This window comes from Labeo rohita, chromosome 12, assembly GCF_022985175.1.
Source record: "Labeo rohita strain BAU-BD-2019 chromosome 12, IGBB_LRoh.1.0, whole genome shotgun sequence".
NCBI lineage: Eukaryota > Metazoa > Chordata > Actinopteri > Cypriniformes > Cyprinidae > Labeo > Labeo rohita.
The window spans coordinates 4,730,887-4,749,213 of NC_066880.1; the positions used below are offsets into that span (position 1 = coordinate 4,730,887).

General features: G+C 33.2%; 1 protein-coding gene across 2 annotated transcripts in view; it reads right to left on the bottom strand.

The window, feature by feature from the left end:
• Positions 1–777: 777 nt before the first annotated feature.
• The window catches only part of epc1a (enhancer of polycomb homolog 1 (Drosophila) a), a 33,110-nt gene continuing 15,560 nt past the window's right edge, over positions 778–18,327 (bottom strand). For both annotated transcript variants that reach the window (XM_051124213.1, XM_051124211.1), the window contains exons 2-14: positions 16,403–16,562; positions 12,578–12,723; positions 10,842–11,048; positions 9,790–9,938; positions 9,200–9,347; positions 8,802–8,960; positions 7,405–7,494; positions 7,030–7,178; positions 6,573–6,943; positions 4,550–4,656; positions 4,330–4,468; positions 3,919–4,258; positions 778–2,421 (exon numbers count right to left, since the gene is read on the bottom strand). In XM_051124213.1, coding sequence (XP_050980170.1) covers positions 2,349–2,421; positions 3,919–4,258; positions 4,330–4,468; positions 4,550–4,656; positions 6,573–6,943; positions 7,030–7,178; positions 7,405–7,494; positions 8,802–8,960; positions 9,200–9,347; positions 9,790–9,938; positions 10,842–11,048; positions 12,578–12,723; positions 16,403–16,562 — 2,238 coding nt within the window. In that variant the 3' untranslated portion in view covers positions 778–2,348. The remainder of the gene's footprint in view (positions 2,422–3,918; positions 4,259–4,329; positions 4,469–4,549; positions 4,657–6,572; positions 6,944–7,029; positions 7,179–7,404; positions 7,495–8,801; positions 8,961–9,199; positions 9,348–9,789; positions 9,939–10,841; positions 11,049–12,577; positions 12,724–16,402; positions 16,563–18,327) is intronic.

The following is an 18,327-nucleotide window of genomic DNA, read 5'->3' on the forward strand; positions in this document are numbered from 1 at the left end:
TAAAATGTGCCACTATCCTTGGTTTTTTGCCATTTGTCAGTAAGAATTTTTTACTCATGTAAAACACAAAATGTAATATGTTCCCTTATTCTTTTTTTTATATTTTAATGTGTACAAGTCAGAATAAGCATGTTATTTGAATTTTTACATGAATACACTTAAATTTAATGTGCTTTTTTTACAGACATAAAATCACTTTATGTATATACACATACACTGGTTTATTACTGTTTGCCAAATCATGATTGTCACCTGTTTGCTAAATATAGGTATGTATATATATATATATATATATATGTATGTATGTGCATGCGTATATATATACACACACGCATTTATTTGATTACAAATACCATTAAAAATAGTAATATTGTGAAAAATTAGAACCTAAAAATGCTTTGTTTATTTTTATTTTTAAATTTTATTCATGCAAAGCTGAATTTTCAACATAATTACTCCGGTTTTCAGTGGCACATGATCCTTCAGAAATCATGAAAATATGCTGATTCGCTGCTGAACTGTTATTGATAGTTTTTACTATAAGAGCTGGTCAATATTGAGACCAGCTCTTGCTGCTTAATATTTTTGTGGAAACAAAAGAACTCTAAAGAACTCTCTGATAGAACCATTTATTTGAAATAGAAATCTTGTGTAACAAATGTTTTTAACGTCACTTTTGTTCAATTAAATGCATCCTTGCTAAATAAAAGTATTAATTTCCACAAAATTCCCATAGATTCAGTCACTACTTCACACAATAACAAGACAACTCTTTAGTTCACATATAATAACCTGGGCTTTATTGTCTGATTCATGTTTGAATTGTCACATATCTTTTTTTTTTTTTTCAATTATTCAATAATATTTTTCTTTTTTATATTTCCCATATTTTTTTCTTTTTTTGCCTCCCTCCAGATCAGACTAAAAAAACCCCTGGAGGAGGATGATTCAGTTCAGCCAGTGGACTGGGCATCGGAAACCCGAGCTCCGGACAAGTGCGTACCGCAGGACCGCGGTCTTGAGCCGGAGCATCCTCTTCACGGAAGAGACTGAGCAGGACATTCCCAAAGGAAGGCACAACCTTTAACTTGTGGTATTATTATTATTTTTTCAGGCCTTGAAGTAGTCCAGAGTCTGCTGGATTAATGCGTTTAGAGAAGGCGGCCAAGGAGATGACGTTCATTTGGCATCCACCTGTTTTCTCCTTCTTGGTCTTGAATGATGTCATTAAACCGGAATGGGCGCTTGTCGGCCGTCGCGCGTGACGTTTAGCAACAAAGAATGAAGTCTTCCGTTAACGAAGCGCAAAAGACGCTTCACCACAAGAACACAAAAAAACCAAACGAACAGAACGATAGAAATGCAAAACAAGATACAAAAATAACTATAATATAAAAACTGGGACAGTTTCCATCATATGAAAAAGGAACTGAATTTATACAAAAAGCAGCAATAAAATCAACTTAAAAAAAACAAAAAAACAAAACAAAACGAAATAGTGCTTAGTTGAACCGGAAGCATTGGAAGCTCCCAAAGTGAAGACTTCATCCCTTGTTTGTCTTTTTGGGATGATAAAAATGGAAGATTCCTATAACCACCCCCTAAATTTGCCCTCCCATTAACCCCTGAATCTAAAGGGCGTCAAACCCCGACTTGTCCCAGAAGAGGAGGGGAAAATGCATTAAATAAATCAAAACTGGAGAGAAAAAAAAAATAATTGCATGATACCATTAACGCTCAATCCGATTCACAGCGTGAATCAGTTGAACTTGAAAACGGGGGAAATTTAGGAATCGGCAGCTACCTAAACACTTACAACACCACAGGAAACAACTGAGGGACACAGTGTACGAAATAAAAGAAAGTAACGAACATAAAAAAACAAATAATTGTAAACACAGCACAATAAATAGGTAGAACAGCAGGTTTCCTCACCATGCACATGACTATTCACACACTCACGTTTACCTCACGCATTCCCCCTCGCTCGCTTTTTACTCTTTTCGATTCCCCAAGTGCAAAACATCAACTCAACAGTTCTGTATTCAAGTAGCGTATATACAAGGGTGGTGGTGGGCTTTTACAAATATGTAGTTTCTGTACATCAAATATTAGCCACATTCATAATTTACACATCACTTTTCTTAACAGAAACAAAAAATTATGAAAAGGGGGCGAAAATAAAGAGAAACAAGAGATGAAATTTTCTGTCACGTTCAGACAGTCGCTGTGGAAACCCGCTGTCCTTTTGCTTCCCCGAACCCGATTGGTGCACAGCACCAGAAGACTGGACTGGGCGGAAAAAAAAGAAAAAAAAAAAAAAAAGAACGACGCCCAGGCAGCGGTCACTACGTCACCTCCATGGCCACTGTGTTCTCTGCTATACTGTTGAGGGACTGCTTTTCCTGCTCGTGATTCTCCCTGTGGACAAACAGGAAACTGATTAAAAATCTGATAAACAATCCAAATGAAAAGTGACTAATGTACTTGCGCAACTCATGCAATGTGTCCAACGTTGCACATTCATGTGCATGCAATCATGAGAAGCAGAAAAACAAATCACAGAAGTTCCGATTTGTGAACAAACTACTTTTTTCAATTAGATTTATCATTTAATGCATCATTTTTCATTCATAGTTATTTACTTTTAAAAACCTAAATGTGACACTGATGTAGGAAAAATGTAATTTTTCATGCTTTAGGTCCTAGACCTAGAGTGTTATTTTTGTAACAAATATTTGCTAAATATTTGCAAACAAAACAAAACCAAAATAAAAACAAACAACAAAAACACTATACTGCTACTATTTTTTAAATAGTACTAAAAAGCTTGTCACTGTTTGTTAAATAGTAAAACTAGCAAAAATGTTGGGTTGCTACTGCCATAATTATTTAGAAAAAAAAAAAAAAATAATTCCAACAAAATAAGCTTGATTGATACTTAAATATAGTAAAATATTTGCAAACAAAATATTTGCCAAATAAATACACGACTGAGTCTCATTGTTTGCTAAATAAATAAAAAATATTTGCAAACAAAATATTAAAAAAAATAAATAAATACTGCATTATTACTGTTTGCCAAATATAATAAAAATATTTCTCAACAAATATTTGCATTACCATTATAACAAGTATTTTTAAAAACAAAAAAGCTTGATTGCCACTTAAATATAATAAAATATTTGCAAATCAAATGCTGTATTGTTATAAATATTTGCTTTAAAAAGGCTGGACTGTTATTATAAAAAAAAATACTGGTTTATTACTGTTTGCCAAATATAATAAAAATATTTCCAAACGAATATTTGTGTTACCATTATAACAAATTGTTTTGCCAAAAAAAAAAAAAAAAAAAAAAAAAAAAAAAAAAAAAAAAAAAAATATGATTGATTGTCACAGTTTGCTAAACACAGGAAATATTTTTCTGCAAAATATCTGGGGGGAAAAAAAATACTGGATCATTACTGTTTGGCAAATGTAATTAACCAAAAAATAAAAAATAAAAATAAAAATAAAAAATAATAATAATAATAATAATAATAATAATAATAATAATAATAATAATAAATAAATAAATAAATAAATAAATAAATATATAAAAACAAAGATGCTTGATTCACTCTACTTACTAAATATAGTTTAAAAAAAAAAAAACAAGCTTGATTGCAACTTAAATTTAGTTAAATATTTGCAAACTAAATACTTGCCAAAAAAGACAACTGATTATCACTATTTGCTAAATATAGAAAATATTTCCAAACAAAATATTTGAAGAAAAAAACAAAAATACTAAATTATTGCTGTTATAATAGTTTTTTTTTTTTTAACATATAATAATATATGCTTAAAAAAAAAAAAAAAAACAACATTTTAACATTTTTAATAATATATGCATGAATGCATGTAATTCTTTACCCCGTGTTCACTTTGGGGAGCTGACAGTTGCTGGCGGCGGCGAGCTTCAAGGCAGCGGGTGGCACGTTGCTGAGACTTCTGGGAAGGTGACGGGCATTGAGACTGGCGATAGAGGGCGTGGTGACGCTGAGCCTTAGGTTGTTGCCGATCAGGACCTGAGAGGTGGAGTTGGCTGTGTTGTTACTATGGTTACCCATAGGGTTGTGGACAGTGTGGGCGGAGCTTGTGTTAGAGTTGCTAGTGGAGGACAGGAAGGTGGGCGGGACAGCGGTCGATATTGGTTGGCTAGTGAGGATCGATGCCGAGGATGTGGCAGATATACTCAATCCCTTGTAAACTCCTGTAAACAAACAATAGTTAGTTAAAAGCAATATTATTACAGAATAAGCAAATGCAAAAGATTTAACTTACCTGAAGCTTGGACGACCCCGTTGACTCCACCTCCTACGCCATCCTCTTTGACCTTTAAGGTCAAAAGCTGGTCAGAGGTCATGAGTGCAGAAGCAGCAAACTGGGCGCTGACTGAGTCCAACGTCTTGGAGACGAGAGACTGAAGGAGACAGCAGGAGAATGTTACACAAGCCATCACACTTCCAGAAACGAGTGACACTTGTGTCTCTCCGTTACACACCTGACTTGAGCCCGTGTCGTTGGCCTGCTGTTGTATTTGCTCCAGCTGCTGTTTCTGCATAAGGGCCAGCTGTTCTTGATGCTGCTGATACTGCTCAGCCGTGAACGCTGGAACAAAAAAAAAAAAAAAAAAAGAAATATTACCCATCTGACATACAGAATTACAATTTCACAGAGAAAAATTCAGCAAACGTTCCATTTTAAGCTTCTTTTCATTCAAACTAGCTAAGAAAATAACATAATACACCATTCATATCAATACATTCATTCAGTGTAATGCTGAACCATTTTATTTATTAAAATGACAGTATTACAGAGGTTTCTCATCAAAAAGAGGACAACAAGTGCGCTGCAACCGTGTAGATGATATTAAAATCACTGGAGCAATACACAAATATGAAACGAACAGATAGACTGCATAATTTGCAAACACCGTGTTCTTGTCATCATCTGAAAGAGTTTCATTTAATGCTGGACGCACTTAATGAGGTTTTATGAAAAGCTGCAGCTGTGCTTCTGATGAACATTTGCTTCTCTTGGTTTATTGCTTTCCTTTGACAACGACGAGCCAAGTGTCGCAATCAATTTGTCCTCATTTAAATATTTTGTAACATAAAATTAGTCACTGGTCAAGTGTTGGCAGACATTTAGATTCTTATGTGGAGTTGGGAACCGAGAATCGGTCACATTTAATTAAATACTGAAATCAAATGGATCTAATGTTTTGCAAGTAGCTCAGTAATATTTTTGGATCACAGCAAGCGAAAACTCCTAAAAGGTTGACACCTTCACCACTGATTGATAATAAAATTAATTATTTTATTATTATTTATTAATATTATTATTATTAATAAGGAAATGTACAGAAAATCTAAAATTAAACTAGATAAATTTTAAATAAAGTAAATATTAAAAAGTAAACGAGAAAAAAAACAAAATAAACTAGATCATTTGAAATTAAACTATATATAAAATAAATTTAAAATTAATGTATTAAAGAATATAAAATACAAAAAAATATATAATTTAAAAATATATTAAAATGTAAAAAAACAAAACAAATGTTTTTAAACTAGATAAAAATTTGTAATTAAACTATTAAAAAAAATAAAAAATTCAAGTATTATAAAACAATATAAAATGTCAATAAAAATGAAATAATGTAAAATACAATAAAGTAAAAAAAACAAAACTTAAACTAGATAATCTGAAATTAAACTATATAAAATTCAAAAACATTCAAGTAATAGAAAAAAAATTACATTTAAAAATACAATTAAAAAAAACTATACTATAAACTATACTACAAAAATGTAACTATACAAAAAATTCAAGTAATATTTATAAAGTAATATAATATACGACAAAAAAATTTAATATAATATAAAAATATTTTAATATTTATAATATAAAAATATAATAAAGATTTAATATAAATAATTTACAAATACAATAAACTGAAACAAAAAAATCAAATCAAATAAAAAAATAAATAAATAAAAATAAAACTGAAAATTATGAAAAAGCGTAGTGCCCAAAGGAAAAGCCATTATACCGTTCTCACTATACAAATCCAAACAGGCATTTTGTCCATTGTGCTTCATCTCAGTATTTCAATGTCATACACCATGATTTTTTTTTTTTTAAGGTTAAAACTTTTAAGGTGAACTCAAACATCTCAAAACCCTTACACTGTTACAATGTGTACAGCAGACAGAATCTTAAACCAGAGGAGTTCTACACGTCCTCCTTGAACACCTTCCCTAAATCATTTAAACAACCTACCGAGTAGTCAATTTTGAAAACATGCAGTTTGTGCATCCCTACAAAAAAGGGCACTGCCAGTAAAGGGTCCAAAATATAATTCCCCATCATTGCTGCAGCAAACACCGAGTGTTCTCAATTATAATAACCGTCAATCATTCCGTGTTTACTTCCAGACTTCACTGATGCCTCTGAATTAAACATGAGCTAACAAACAGTTCCAGCATTTCTCATGCTCACTAGCGTGCAAGATCACTCACCTACTGCGGGTGGTCCCATCCCTGCTGTTCTGCCCAGCGTACTGCCACCCGGCCCTGCGCCGCCCCTCACCAACCCCCTAAACGGTCTTCTTGACAGCGCATCCCCTGTGCCTGCTTGGCTGGTTAGTGTCCGTGGTTTAAAGTGCCTCCAGCGGCACGCTTTGATGTTTCGGAGGATCTGTCGTAGATCTGAATATGTGGTGTGTGAGGAAGAAGAGGATGAAGATTGCGATGTAGAGGATGAGGTAACTTTCTGGGAAGTGGTTTCCGGATGGAGAGGGGAAGCAGGGAAGGAAAAGTCCAGCTCTGAATCCGAATCCAAACTTTGGAATAATCCATTTAAATCCGAATAGGCCCGGTCCAGAAGAAATCTAAGGAATAGTTTAAATATGATTTAGAAAACAGCAAATATGATTCAAGTCATCAGAATGAGATCAAATATGGACTTTTGACTCACCTGCCGCCCCGTCCCACCCGTCGCCGTGCCAAACCGACACAGCGGCGGGGAATGGTGAGAGTAGTGAGGGAGTACCGAAACCGCGGGTCACACGACCTTCCATCTGTTTCTCCAGACCAGGGCCAGTCGCCGCTCTGATCTAAACGGGGCTGCAGAAGCAACACAAACCAAATGAGAAAACAGTAAATGAAGCAGTAAATGAAATGTGCAGAGAATAGGGTAAAAGCTTGGAAACAGAGCTGTAGTGTCTACGTGGCTACATATGGGGATACGCTGAGGTGTAGAACAATAGTGGAGAGGAAAGAGGAACGATGAAAGGATGTGGAAGAGAGGAAGCACAAGTTATGAGATATGAGGTCAGTGTTCGACACCTACAGCGTGATAAACACATCCTGCTTTCCGCCTGAAGGCAAACACTCCGTCGGGTTCGTTCTCTTCCTCGGCCTCTGATGACCCAGAATGTATCTGCACAACAAAAACAGGAAGTCTTTTATTCACTGATTGCATAAACAATGAAGTCTAAATTTCACAAACTATAAAACCTAATTAATTTAAACATGAGGTGTGGAATTTCTGTGCACCACCACAAAAATGGTTGTCAGATTTTTTTTTTTTAATAAATTAATTTTATTCAGTAAAGATGCATTATATCAAAACTGACCGTAAAGACATTTATAATGTTTTCAATTTTTAAATAAACGCTGATCTTTTGAATTTTACATCCATTGAAAAAACATGAAATATTTATTCACTTTTTAACACCATGCCAGCATCAAGGCTACTTTCACGGCGATCTCTGCATAAATTGCACAAGGTATACAATTAAAGATATAAAAGACATTTCAGATCTACAAAACCTGAAAAAATAAAATAAAATAAAATAAATTTTGTAAAAATACAAAACTTTTCTATGGAAGCCCATTTCCGCCAATAAATAAAAAATAAATAAATACATTTAAAAAAAAAAAAAAAAAAAAAAAAAAAAAGGTAATTGCAACTTTTAATCTTACAATTCAGACTTTTTCCTCAATTTTAAGATATAAACAATCGTGAGTTAAGTCAGAACTGTGCAAAATAAACTAAATTCTGAGAAATGAAGAATTGCAAGATAAGTCAATTAAGTCACAATTATGAGATATAAACTTGCATTTGTGTGAAAAGTCAATTGCGAGAAAAACGTCAGAATTACACAATATAAACTCGCTATTGCGAGAAAAGTCAGAACTGCAAGAAAAATAGAATTACAAGATATAAACTTGCAATTGCGAGAAAAAAAAAGTCAGAGTTGCAAGATATAAACTCGCATTTGCAAAACTCAGTATTGCGAGAAAAGTCAGAATTGTGAGAAAAATGGTCAGAATTGCAATATATAAACTCATAATTGCAAGAAAAAGTCAGAAATGCGAGATATAAACTAGTATTTATGAGGGAAAAAAGTCAGGATTGTGAGTCATCTCGCAATTCTGACTTCGTAACTCAATTTTATCTTTATAACTCAGTTTACATCATGCAATTCTGAGAACAGTAGCAATAACCTTTTTTGTTTTTTATTCAGTGGCGGAAATTTTCATTTCAGTTTTCAGCATTGATAATAATAAGAAATGTTTTTTGAAAACAACTTCAAATCTTTCCAGTCTCAAACTTTTGAATGATATTGTAGCCCCGCCCCCAAATTAAGCCACTGATGAAGAAAGAACAGATGCTACAGTAATTAAACACTTCACCTTTAAACAGTGATTATAACCAGTCAAGCAAATGTCACATATGTGTACCTGTGAAAAGGGCTCATCATCAGAGCTGGGGAAGTCGTATTGGTTGAGGTCTTTGGGGTTAAACAGGGATGGGCCAGTATGCAATGGGGCGGAGAGAGGCGGGATTTTGGGTTTCTTGTCGTACTTCCTCTTTGTTCTGACCACCTCTGTCTTTTCAGGCTGAAAGAGAGAGATACATGTACTTTTATCCACTGCACTTTCCGAAATATAAGTCCTGAAATGTATTGCGACTTATATTCCAAAAATAAATTATTAAATAAATCCATTTAGGCATGGTGTTTGAAGTAAATTGCATTTGATTTATTTTCCAGAAAATTTTACACACATTTTTCACAATAAGTTCAAGAACATACATTAATAGACTAAACTGTGATTTCATTATTATACAGTGTACCCACCTTGGTCTTATAGTCTTTGAAGTCTACATGGTCCTGGTGGCGGTATTGACTGCTGCTGGAGAAGGGGATTATGGGAATCTTGTAAACAGGTTTTGCCATAGCTAGTGCTTCTGCCATCACCTCTGAACCAAAATCTGGCATGGCGTTCCTGAAGTGAAAGAGTAGACAGTTTTAAGGAAGATGCAACAAACAAACAGTTTATTTTTTTGTTCAATATCATTGAGAGATATATTTATGCATACACAAACAAATCACCCAACAAATCTCAGTGATTAAAGATGACAAATGAATAATGGAGCTTGATCATGTGGCCTTCATGAACAAACAAGGTGAACCATAATTGCTCATTTAGCCATATAAAACAAGCCCCATAATTAGGGTATGCAATGATGCCTAAGCCAATTAAAAATACACGACCTGTTCACATTATGCACGAACGCGCACACAGTAAAACACAATTACAGAAGCAATTAAGAAAAATCTTGAGTCAAGCAGGTTAGGCATATTAAAATGCAAAGCAAAGTTAAGCTGGATCTTGTACATTCATATTAAATGCATGCAAATACACCTCTGAGATTGAGTCCACATACCTCTTCTCCACAATCTCCAGTGTGAGATGAAGCAGCTCTCGTTTGCTCTTTTCTCGTTTCTTGATCATCTCCAGGATAGTGACAGCCCGACTCAAGTCCCTTCTTAGTTTGAGCATCTTCTCATAGGACGCCTCGTCATTCTTACGGTTCTGGGGAATCATGAATGATACCATTACTGAACTTCATATTTACTTAACCAACATTTAGTGGTCAGGCAGCCTTCATGAACTTTTTTTAAAAAATGCATTCTAGACTCAAACCTACATCCCTTTGTAAACATCATGGGCCTTTGTTTTCATAATTATGCAAATGCATCTGACGCCCATTCTTTTTCTAAAAGCATAAACCGAACAACATTATTTGTAATTTAATGAAACTCCCTCCGCCTTTATCCTTCATGCTTGCTGAGCATTTTAAAATAAGCAGAGGAAAGATTCCTAATTATCTACCATAGCACTGTATTTAATAATCACCATTAGGCCCTGACGTAATGAACTATGAAAAATAATCTCTTTTTCAGTTCAGCGATGCTCAAAACTAAAAGTCATCCAATAATGCCACAGTTTGTTAGGCAGCAAAGACCACACAGGAAGATGATCATCAACTGAACAGCTGACTGTTTAAGGCAAACTCCTGCAAGTCATTATGAGACAAACTTCAAAACAAAGTTAAAGAGCCAAGCCTGGCAGAACTTCAGCTTGATAAAACAAGTGGGTTTGTCATTTAATTAGTTATTTCTAAGCTTGCAGTAACACAAAACATCAAAACAATATTAACAGGCTGCCTGGAATTGTTTGTTTGTACTATGAAAACACAATCAGGCATTTACAACCCAGTTTACCCCAAAGGGGTCAAAATACTGCTTATTAGCATGGTCTAGTTAGCAGATGCCATCACTACAAAATTGTGTGGACTTCGGGTGGGGAAAAAAAGGGTTCAAAAGTGTCAAATACAGAGGGTATTGAGGCTGTATTGAGCTGCTTAGAAGATCAGCATTAAAGGATTAGGAATACAACATCGATACGGTCATGGTCCCGACCAAAACTGCTTACCTTTCTCGTCTGCATCTTCTCGGTCCTGCGCCTGAAGGCCACATAGGGGTCATTGGTGCTGGAACCATCCCGCTTTTCCTGCTTGATGGTTGGGATGAGGGATCCGCTTTTGCACAGTTTCCTCTTCCTGCTCCAGTATTCAAACACTTCCCTGATCAGATCATCGTCCTCCTTCAGTAAAAGCTTTGCTTCCTGTAGGGTCGCCAGCTGTGGTACAGAAAGAAGTTGTAAACAAACAAATCAATTATAATCATTAGTAGTAATAATAATAATAGCAACAGTAATATATAGAAACAATGCAAAAAATAAAAATTAAATTAAAAGTAACAATAAATGGTAGACCAATTAATATAATGTTTGGGGTCAGTAAGACGTTGTTTTTTGAAAAATAACTTAATAAATTAACTTCTATTTAAATATACTGCAAAATGCATTATTTCAGTAAAGTTAAAGCTTAATTTTTTAAGCTTTGTTACTCCTCAGTATCACATGACCCTTCAGAAATATGCTGATTTGTAGAGCCACATGGCTTCTATAAAGCGAGACCAGTCATAAAATTAGAATTTACTGTATAACTACTATCATATCATAAAGGTACAAACAGCAACTTCAGGTCTTCACGGCAATCCGTCAAAATAAAGGTTTGGTTTAACTTGAAGAAATCGTGACAGAACTATATGATAGTACTACTACTAATACAATTATTACTAAAACTGTAAATAACATTTACTAGAAAATTTATTGACCAAAAAAAAAAAAAAAAATTTTACATCAAATAATTATTTATTTTTAATTTTATTATTTATTAATAATAATTAATTAATTATAGATGCTTTTGATTATAAAAATGTAATGAAATCATTAAAAAAAAAAAAAAAAAAAAAAAAAAAAGAATTTGAAAAAGTACAAATTAATTTGGGAAAGAAAAAAACAAAAAAACATTTCACAAGGCCTTAAAAATGAATTTTGTTAAACTTTTAATAAATTACTGTTAAACTGTGGGCGTTTCATGATTTCAATAAATTAGACATGCTTTTTGATTTATATTTTTTAATTTAACCATTAAAACAGAGTCCAACAAATCAAAACGGAAAAAAAACAAAAAACAAAAAAAAACACAGTAATACAAAATTTGTTAAGGCCTTAAATTGTATTTGTTAAACTTTAAATAAAATGCATTAAATACAAATGCTTTGATTTATATAAAGTCTAGAAAAATTATAACTAAAAGGTAAATTAATTAATTAATTAATTAATTAAAAAAAAAAAAAAAAAAAAAAAAAAAAAAAAAAAAAGCATTTTACAGGGCCCTACTTAATAAACATTTCTTAAGTTGAAAGAAACTGTGCTGCATTTTTGTGTGCAAACCGTGATGCATTTTTAGGATTATTTGAAGAAGAAAAAGCATGAAGAACAGCATTTATCTGAAATAGAAATCTTTCCCTTATCTTTACCGTAAAGTACTGATCCCTAACTTTTAAACGGTTCATCAGTATTGACTGACAGCTGTTCATCTTTCAACTGCTCTAGATATCTGCATCAGTCAGTCACCAATTTAACTTAACTCCTGGTTTATGGGATTTAAGGATTCCACACAGTGACTTTCTGAATTCAGACAGAAAGGTTTAGCAGAATCACTTCAGCTTTCAATTTAAAGTTTCCAGCGTCACTGACTGAAATCCCAGAGGTTTTTTATCCCACGGTTCACATTGTAAGCGGTGAATCTTTTTAATAACCTGCTGTCCGCTGCCTTTCTCCAATCTGTCAATCATTTCCTCGAACTGCAGGGCCTCCACCTCCAGCTTCTTTTTCAGCTTATTCACAAAAACCTCATCCTCCGAGTCCAGATCGTAGTCCGGCTGCTCCGTATCCAGACTGAAAGCTGTGGAAAGAGAAGCAGTGGAGGTTAAACACTCTCAAACAAAGCTTAAGGCTCCTTTCAGATAATAGTTTTTCATTTCAAGTTTGGAGCAAGTCTGAGGTCTAACAACATAGCCACTTTTCTTCATTCTTTCAAGGTTTCATTAAGGTGAAATTCTGTTTCAGCCTAAAATAACATACTTACAGAGCATCAGATACAGTCTGCACAGATAAATTGCAAGCACTAGCTAAAATTGCACATTTCAATCTGATTGGCTGGTTGCTATACGACTTCTGAGTCATGACGCATGTCAAATTCACAATATTCCCCACAATTTTTCTGCAATTAAAGCCATAAGTGCTGAGTGATGAGACAACAGCCAATGAGAACATATCGTATCTTAAATATCGAAAGGAGCAAAACTGAGACAATCCACTATCCACTCAGCAAAAACAAACATTTCAACACTAAGCCAGACTAAGAAGTTTCTAAGCACATGAAACATATCACTACATTTTAGGGCTGCACAATTATAACAAAAATCATAATTGTCGATTATTTCCTTGAAATTGTTATTGCGATTACTATGATTAGGGCTGCACAATTAATCAAATTTCTAATAGGGATTACAATAACAGATGCCACAATTATGTAATCGTTCAAAGCAATTACAGAAAAAAAAAAAAAAAAAAATCCCTACACTATTCTGCTTGCTAAAGGTGTGTGTGTGTGTGCGCGCGTGTTTCCTACAGGTTATCTTAAGGTTTGTTTTAAAGAATATATTTAAAGTATATTTAGTATATTTAAAGAAAAAACTATATATAAAAATGTGGCATACCGTTGCTTTAAACTATGAAAAAAAAATTAGCTTTGCTTCATATATACCTTTTTTAAATATATATATAAAAAAAATAATAAAAATGTAAAAATTAAAACAATGAAAAAAAAAAAAACCTTAAGATAACCTGCAGTAAAAAAAAAAAAAACACTCACACACATACACACCTTAAGCAAGCAGAATAACAGTTTTTTTTTTTTTTTTTGGTAATTGCGCCTTTAAATGATTAGATACATTTACTTGCAATACATTTAAAAAAAAAAAAAAAAAAAAAAAGTCTCTCAGCAAAAATCACTTATGTTTTCTAATAATTTCTAAATAATCTTCTGTACAACCTTTTATGGACTCCATTCAATTTTCTAAATGGGCTACCACTTTGTCACATTATAGTCTATTATTAGGGTAGCATCGATTTCAGATTTGCCGGCTTCTAAATGGTAAAAAATGTATAAAACGTATTTTCTGTCCAAAATAAACCCCATTTAAAAGGCCTTTCAGACACAGTCTGGAGCATACTGGAGCTTAAGAACAATAAATCAATGAAAACTCACTTGAGTGAGTGATGTAAAAACACACATCTTGTCCATCATGTGTATTTCAGAGATCCCAAGAGATGTCTCAAACACTTTCCCATTTGAACCGCGTTCCCACCACAGTTCCAAGCGCCTCATCCTCCTTTCCCCCCTCCCCCCATTTCGTCTGGTGTGTGTGGGAGCGTGTTCAGATGCTCTTTGACAGCAGGACACCTCCTGCTCCTATTACAGACACCCCAGGGGCTGCCAGACTTACTTAAACTCAACCAGTCACTCTCTGTAGCCCTACAACTCACACACTGTCAAGATCGAGGAAACTGCCAAGAAATTACATGTCACGGCAGTTAAATATTAACTACCCCATACAGCGAACCTTTACATTATACAACACTGAGCCAGACTAAGAGATTTCTAAGAACATGTTTAGCATATCAATAAAAAAAATTGTTAACATTTGCTAACACTTTATAATAGCTTTCCTTAGTTAATGCATTAACCAAGATTAACTAACAATGAGCAATACATTTGCTACAGTATTTATGATTCTTTGGCAATGTTAGTTAACAAATCACTGCCGTTTAAAAGTTTGGGTTCAGTTTGATTTTTAATCTTGTTTTAAGGAAGTCTCTTGTGCACATCAAGATTGCATTTATTTGATCAAAAATACAGAAAAAAAGTAATGTTGTGAAATATTATTATAATTTAAAATAACAGTGTTCTGCTTTAATATACTTTAAAACAATTTATTCCTGTGATCAAAGCTGAATTTTCAGCATCATTACTCCAGTCTTCAGTGTCACATAATCCTTCAGAAATCATTCTAATATGCTGATTCATTATCAATGTTGAAAACCGTTTTTGCTGCTTATTATATTGTTTGGAACCTGTAATACTTTGAATAAAAAGTTAAAAAGAACAGCACAAGTACTTTTGAGCAAATATGTGATATTAATATTTCACAACATTACTGTTTTTTTGTTTTTTTTTGCATTTTTGATCAAATAAATGCAGCCTTGATGAGCATAAGATACTTTTATATATATATATTAAAAATAATAATAATAAAACAAAACAAAAAAAAACAACAATAAAAATTTGAACAGTGTGCCTGTTCATTGTTAGTCCGCCCAGGTTCATTAAATAATATTAACAGGTAAAAGTTTTGATTTTAAAAATGTATTTGTACATGTTAAAATTAACATTAACTATGATTAATTAATACTTTAGAATAATTTTTCAAAGTGCACCAAATGTTTTATTATTATTTTTAAATATATTTTGATTTTTACGAACGAGTCTGTCAATAAAAAAAAAAAAAAAAAAAAAAATAATAATAATAATAATTAATTAATATATCTTAAAAGAATAAAAAAAAATAATGAAAATTGGATAAGAAAAATAAATTAAATATGATAAAACATGAAATAATATAAAATATAGGCTGGAATTTCACAATTTGTCTGGCAATAATCACAGAATGAAAAACACACATTTAACCTAAACATGCAGTCATATTCAAGTGAAACTCACAAATCACACTATAAAGCCAAATTAGAGTAAAAATCAATTAGCCAAAAAATTAAAACACTGAAAAAGACAAAAACAAACAAAAAACCCCCCCAAAAGAATTTAAATTAAATTGTAAGAATATTAACCTGAGCATCACTGATGAAATTAATGTGCATGATCTAAATCAACCACAATAAAAACAAAACTTGACATCACCATTGTAAATTCACCTAGAGTGACAAGTTGTTTTTTTCCAGCGTCCATATTCAATATCTTTTGCATGAAATCACAAAAGCAAAAATGAGCAATAAAGTCATGACAGATTTTGTTCATGTCTTAAACCCCAACCAAGAAATGGAGACTCATCAACATTTATTAATTCCATTTTTTAAATAAATGATGCAGAATAAAGTTAATAGTCAGCAAGAAATATTTACGGCTTGTAAATTCTCAAAGCACCTGCTGTTGGCAGATGATCCTCAAAAAGATGTACATAATGCTCCATGCAGTCAAATAAACACTACAAAACAACCTCTGAAGGAACGGGGCATTCTGAGGTCATCTTAACAACCCAATGAAGCGAAAGCACCCAAATGTATAGGCCATGGCAGATGGCACAGCCTGCAATCCACAAACACTCACGAAGAACAAAAAAAAACAACACAAAACACCTGCTGTTCAGGAATTGGCGGACAGATGTCAGTAACAAAGGCTTCAATTGTCTTTCATTCAAAAGCTCCAATACCTGTTCCCCCCTATAACAATCCTAAAACACAGCTTCATTAAATAAAAACTCCTTCATTAAGATTTGCATACTCACGCTGTATGTGAATGAGCTGCTTTGGCATCTTGAAGTCTCCAGGGTAGAGCGAGTCATAGTAGGTGATGTTGCTCTCGGCCTCTGGGACGGGAATCACCATGTTATCCCTCTTCTCTCCATACACCTGCTGGGCGGAAATCGCCCTCTGGAGATGGTGTTCCTACAGCAACAATAAAGAAAGAGACATATGCTTCAGTAAACATTTCCTTCAGTAAACTATGAATCATACTGACCCACAAAGTGAGACTTAAAGGGATGGTTCACTCAAGTTACTTCTCTTCGGTTGAACACAAAAGATATTTTGAAGAATGTTGGGAAACAAACAGTTAGGGCCCTATGATTTCCGTAATGTGATCCAGTTTGGATGAATGAATTAAAAGTAGGTCATTACACTTAAATCAAAACATGATATGGACTAGTATCTCGAACTATAAAGCAAAGACTATTAAATATGAATTGTTCATGTTTTGCGCGTCTCTGTGTGAGAATGGTGCAGATGCACAGTTTTTTTTTACTACACACAGACTGAAGTGCACGTGACGCTCGTCAAAACAAGTTCGGTTTAACTTGAAGACATATTGTTTAGTAAAAGGTACATAGTACTACTACTACTACTGCTACTATTATTACTAAAATTGTTGAAACTTTATTTATTAAGGAATAATCACAAATAAATATTTCTTTCATGTTTTCATTTTAATAGTAATTTGTTTGACAAAAAAAACATTTTATGCCTTAATTTGATAACCAGAAAAAGTTAAATATTGTAAATATTGTAAAAATAAACTAACAAATGAAGTTATGTTTAAGCATTCAAATAATTATACATGCTTAAACAATTAGGTAAAATTAAGAAGTTAAAATTTAATAAATTTATATTAAATTGTATAAGTTGCATAATTTTAATTAAACAGACTTGCTTTTTGATTCCTAAAATGTAATTTAACCATAAAAAAGAAAAAAGAAATTAAAACAAACAAAACACATTTTAAAATATTTTGTATTTGGAAAAAAACAAAACTGATTTCATAGGGCCCTAAATAGTTGTCATTTAGTAGCATGAAAAAAATACTATGCAAGTCAATGGCTACCAGCAACTATTTGGTTACTAGGTTTTGGGTGAACTATCCCTTTAAAATATATGTGCAAGTGACTTCTTTTGTTGCACTGTATATGCCAGCATTTAAAAATTTATTTCTCTAATCGATCCGGAATTTATAATACAACATCAGAAAAAAAGAAATTAAATGACAAACAACATTTAAATCAAATATTGCACACTGCATCCATGCATCCATATTCCAAACCACTTTATCCTCAACTGCACCCAATGAATCACAAAAGGATTCAAATTGCTTTCAAAGTGAACGTCATTAGTGTAAAAGAACTGCAGAACAGTACTGACTTTTAGGCCATTTGCTAAGATGTTTACAAGACACTTGACAAAGTGCACAAGAAGCTTGGGACAGATTTCAAAACGTCAATGTTTTGACTGTCGTCATAACCATAGCTTGATTGCAAACACTGGATAGCATCATTTTTTCCACAATGACAGTAAAAACATGCTGCAATGATCTGCCTTGGCTAATTTTCTCCCAGAAGCCCAATTTCTACAATAACCAGTGCTGAAGATGCAATGTGAGAATCCCTCAATAAAGCCAATTTAGTCTTCGAGCCATCTCATCTGATTACTACAACAAAAACTACACCGCGTTTACAATTACGCAACACTTTCATGCTATTCTTTACCTCCCCTGTGCATCTGTAATATAGATCAGACCACAAAACAGATGAGCTGCGGTTTCAGTGAAAAAACAAACTATTTTAATGCAATGACCTGAACTGTTCATCAAAAACCTCCTTGAATAAGTAAGCCAGGTAAAGAGACTGCATAAAACAAAATAAACCGACTCCAAAAGGCGAAA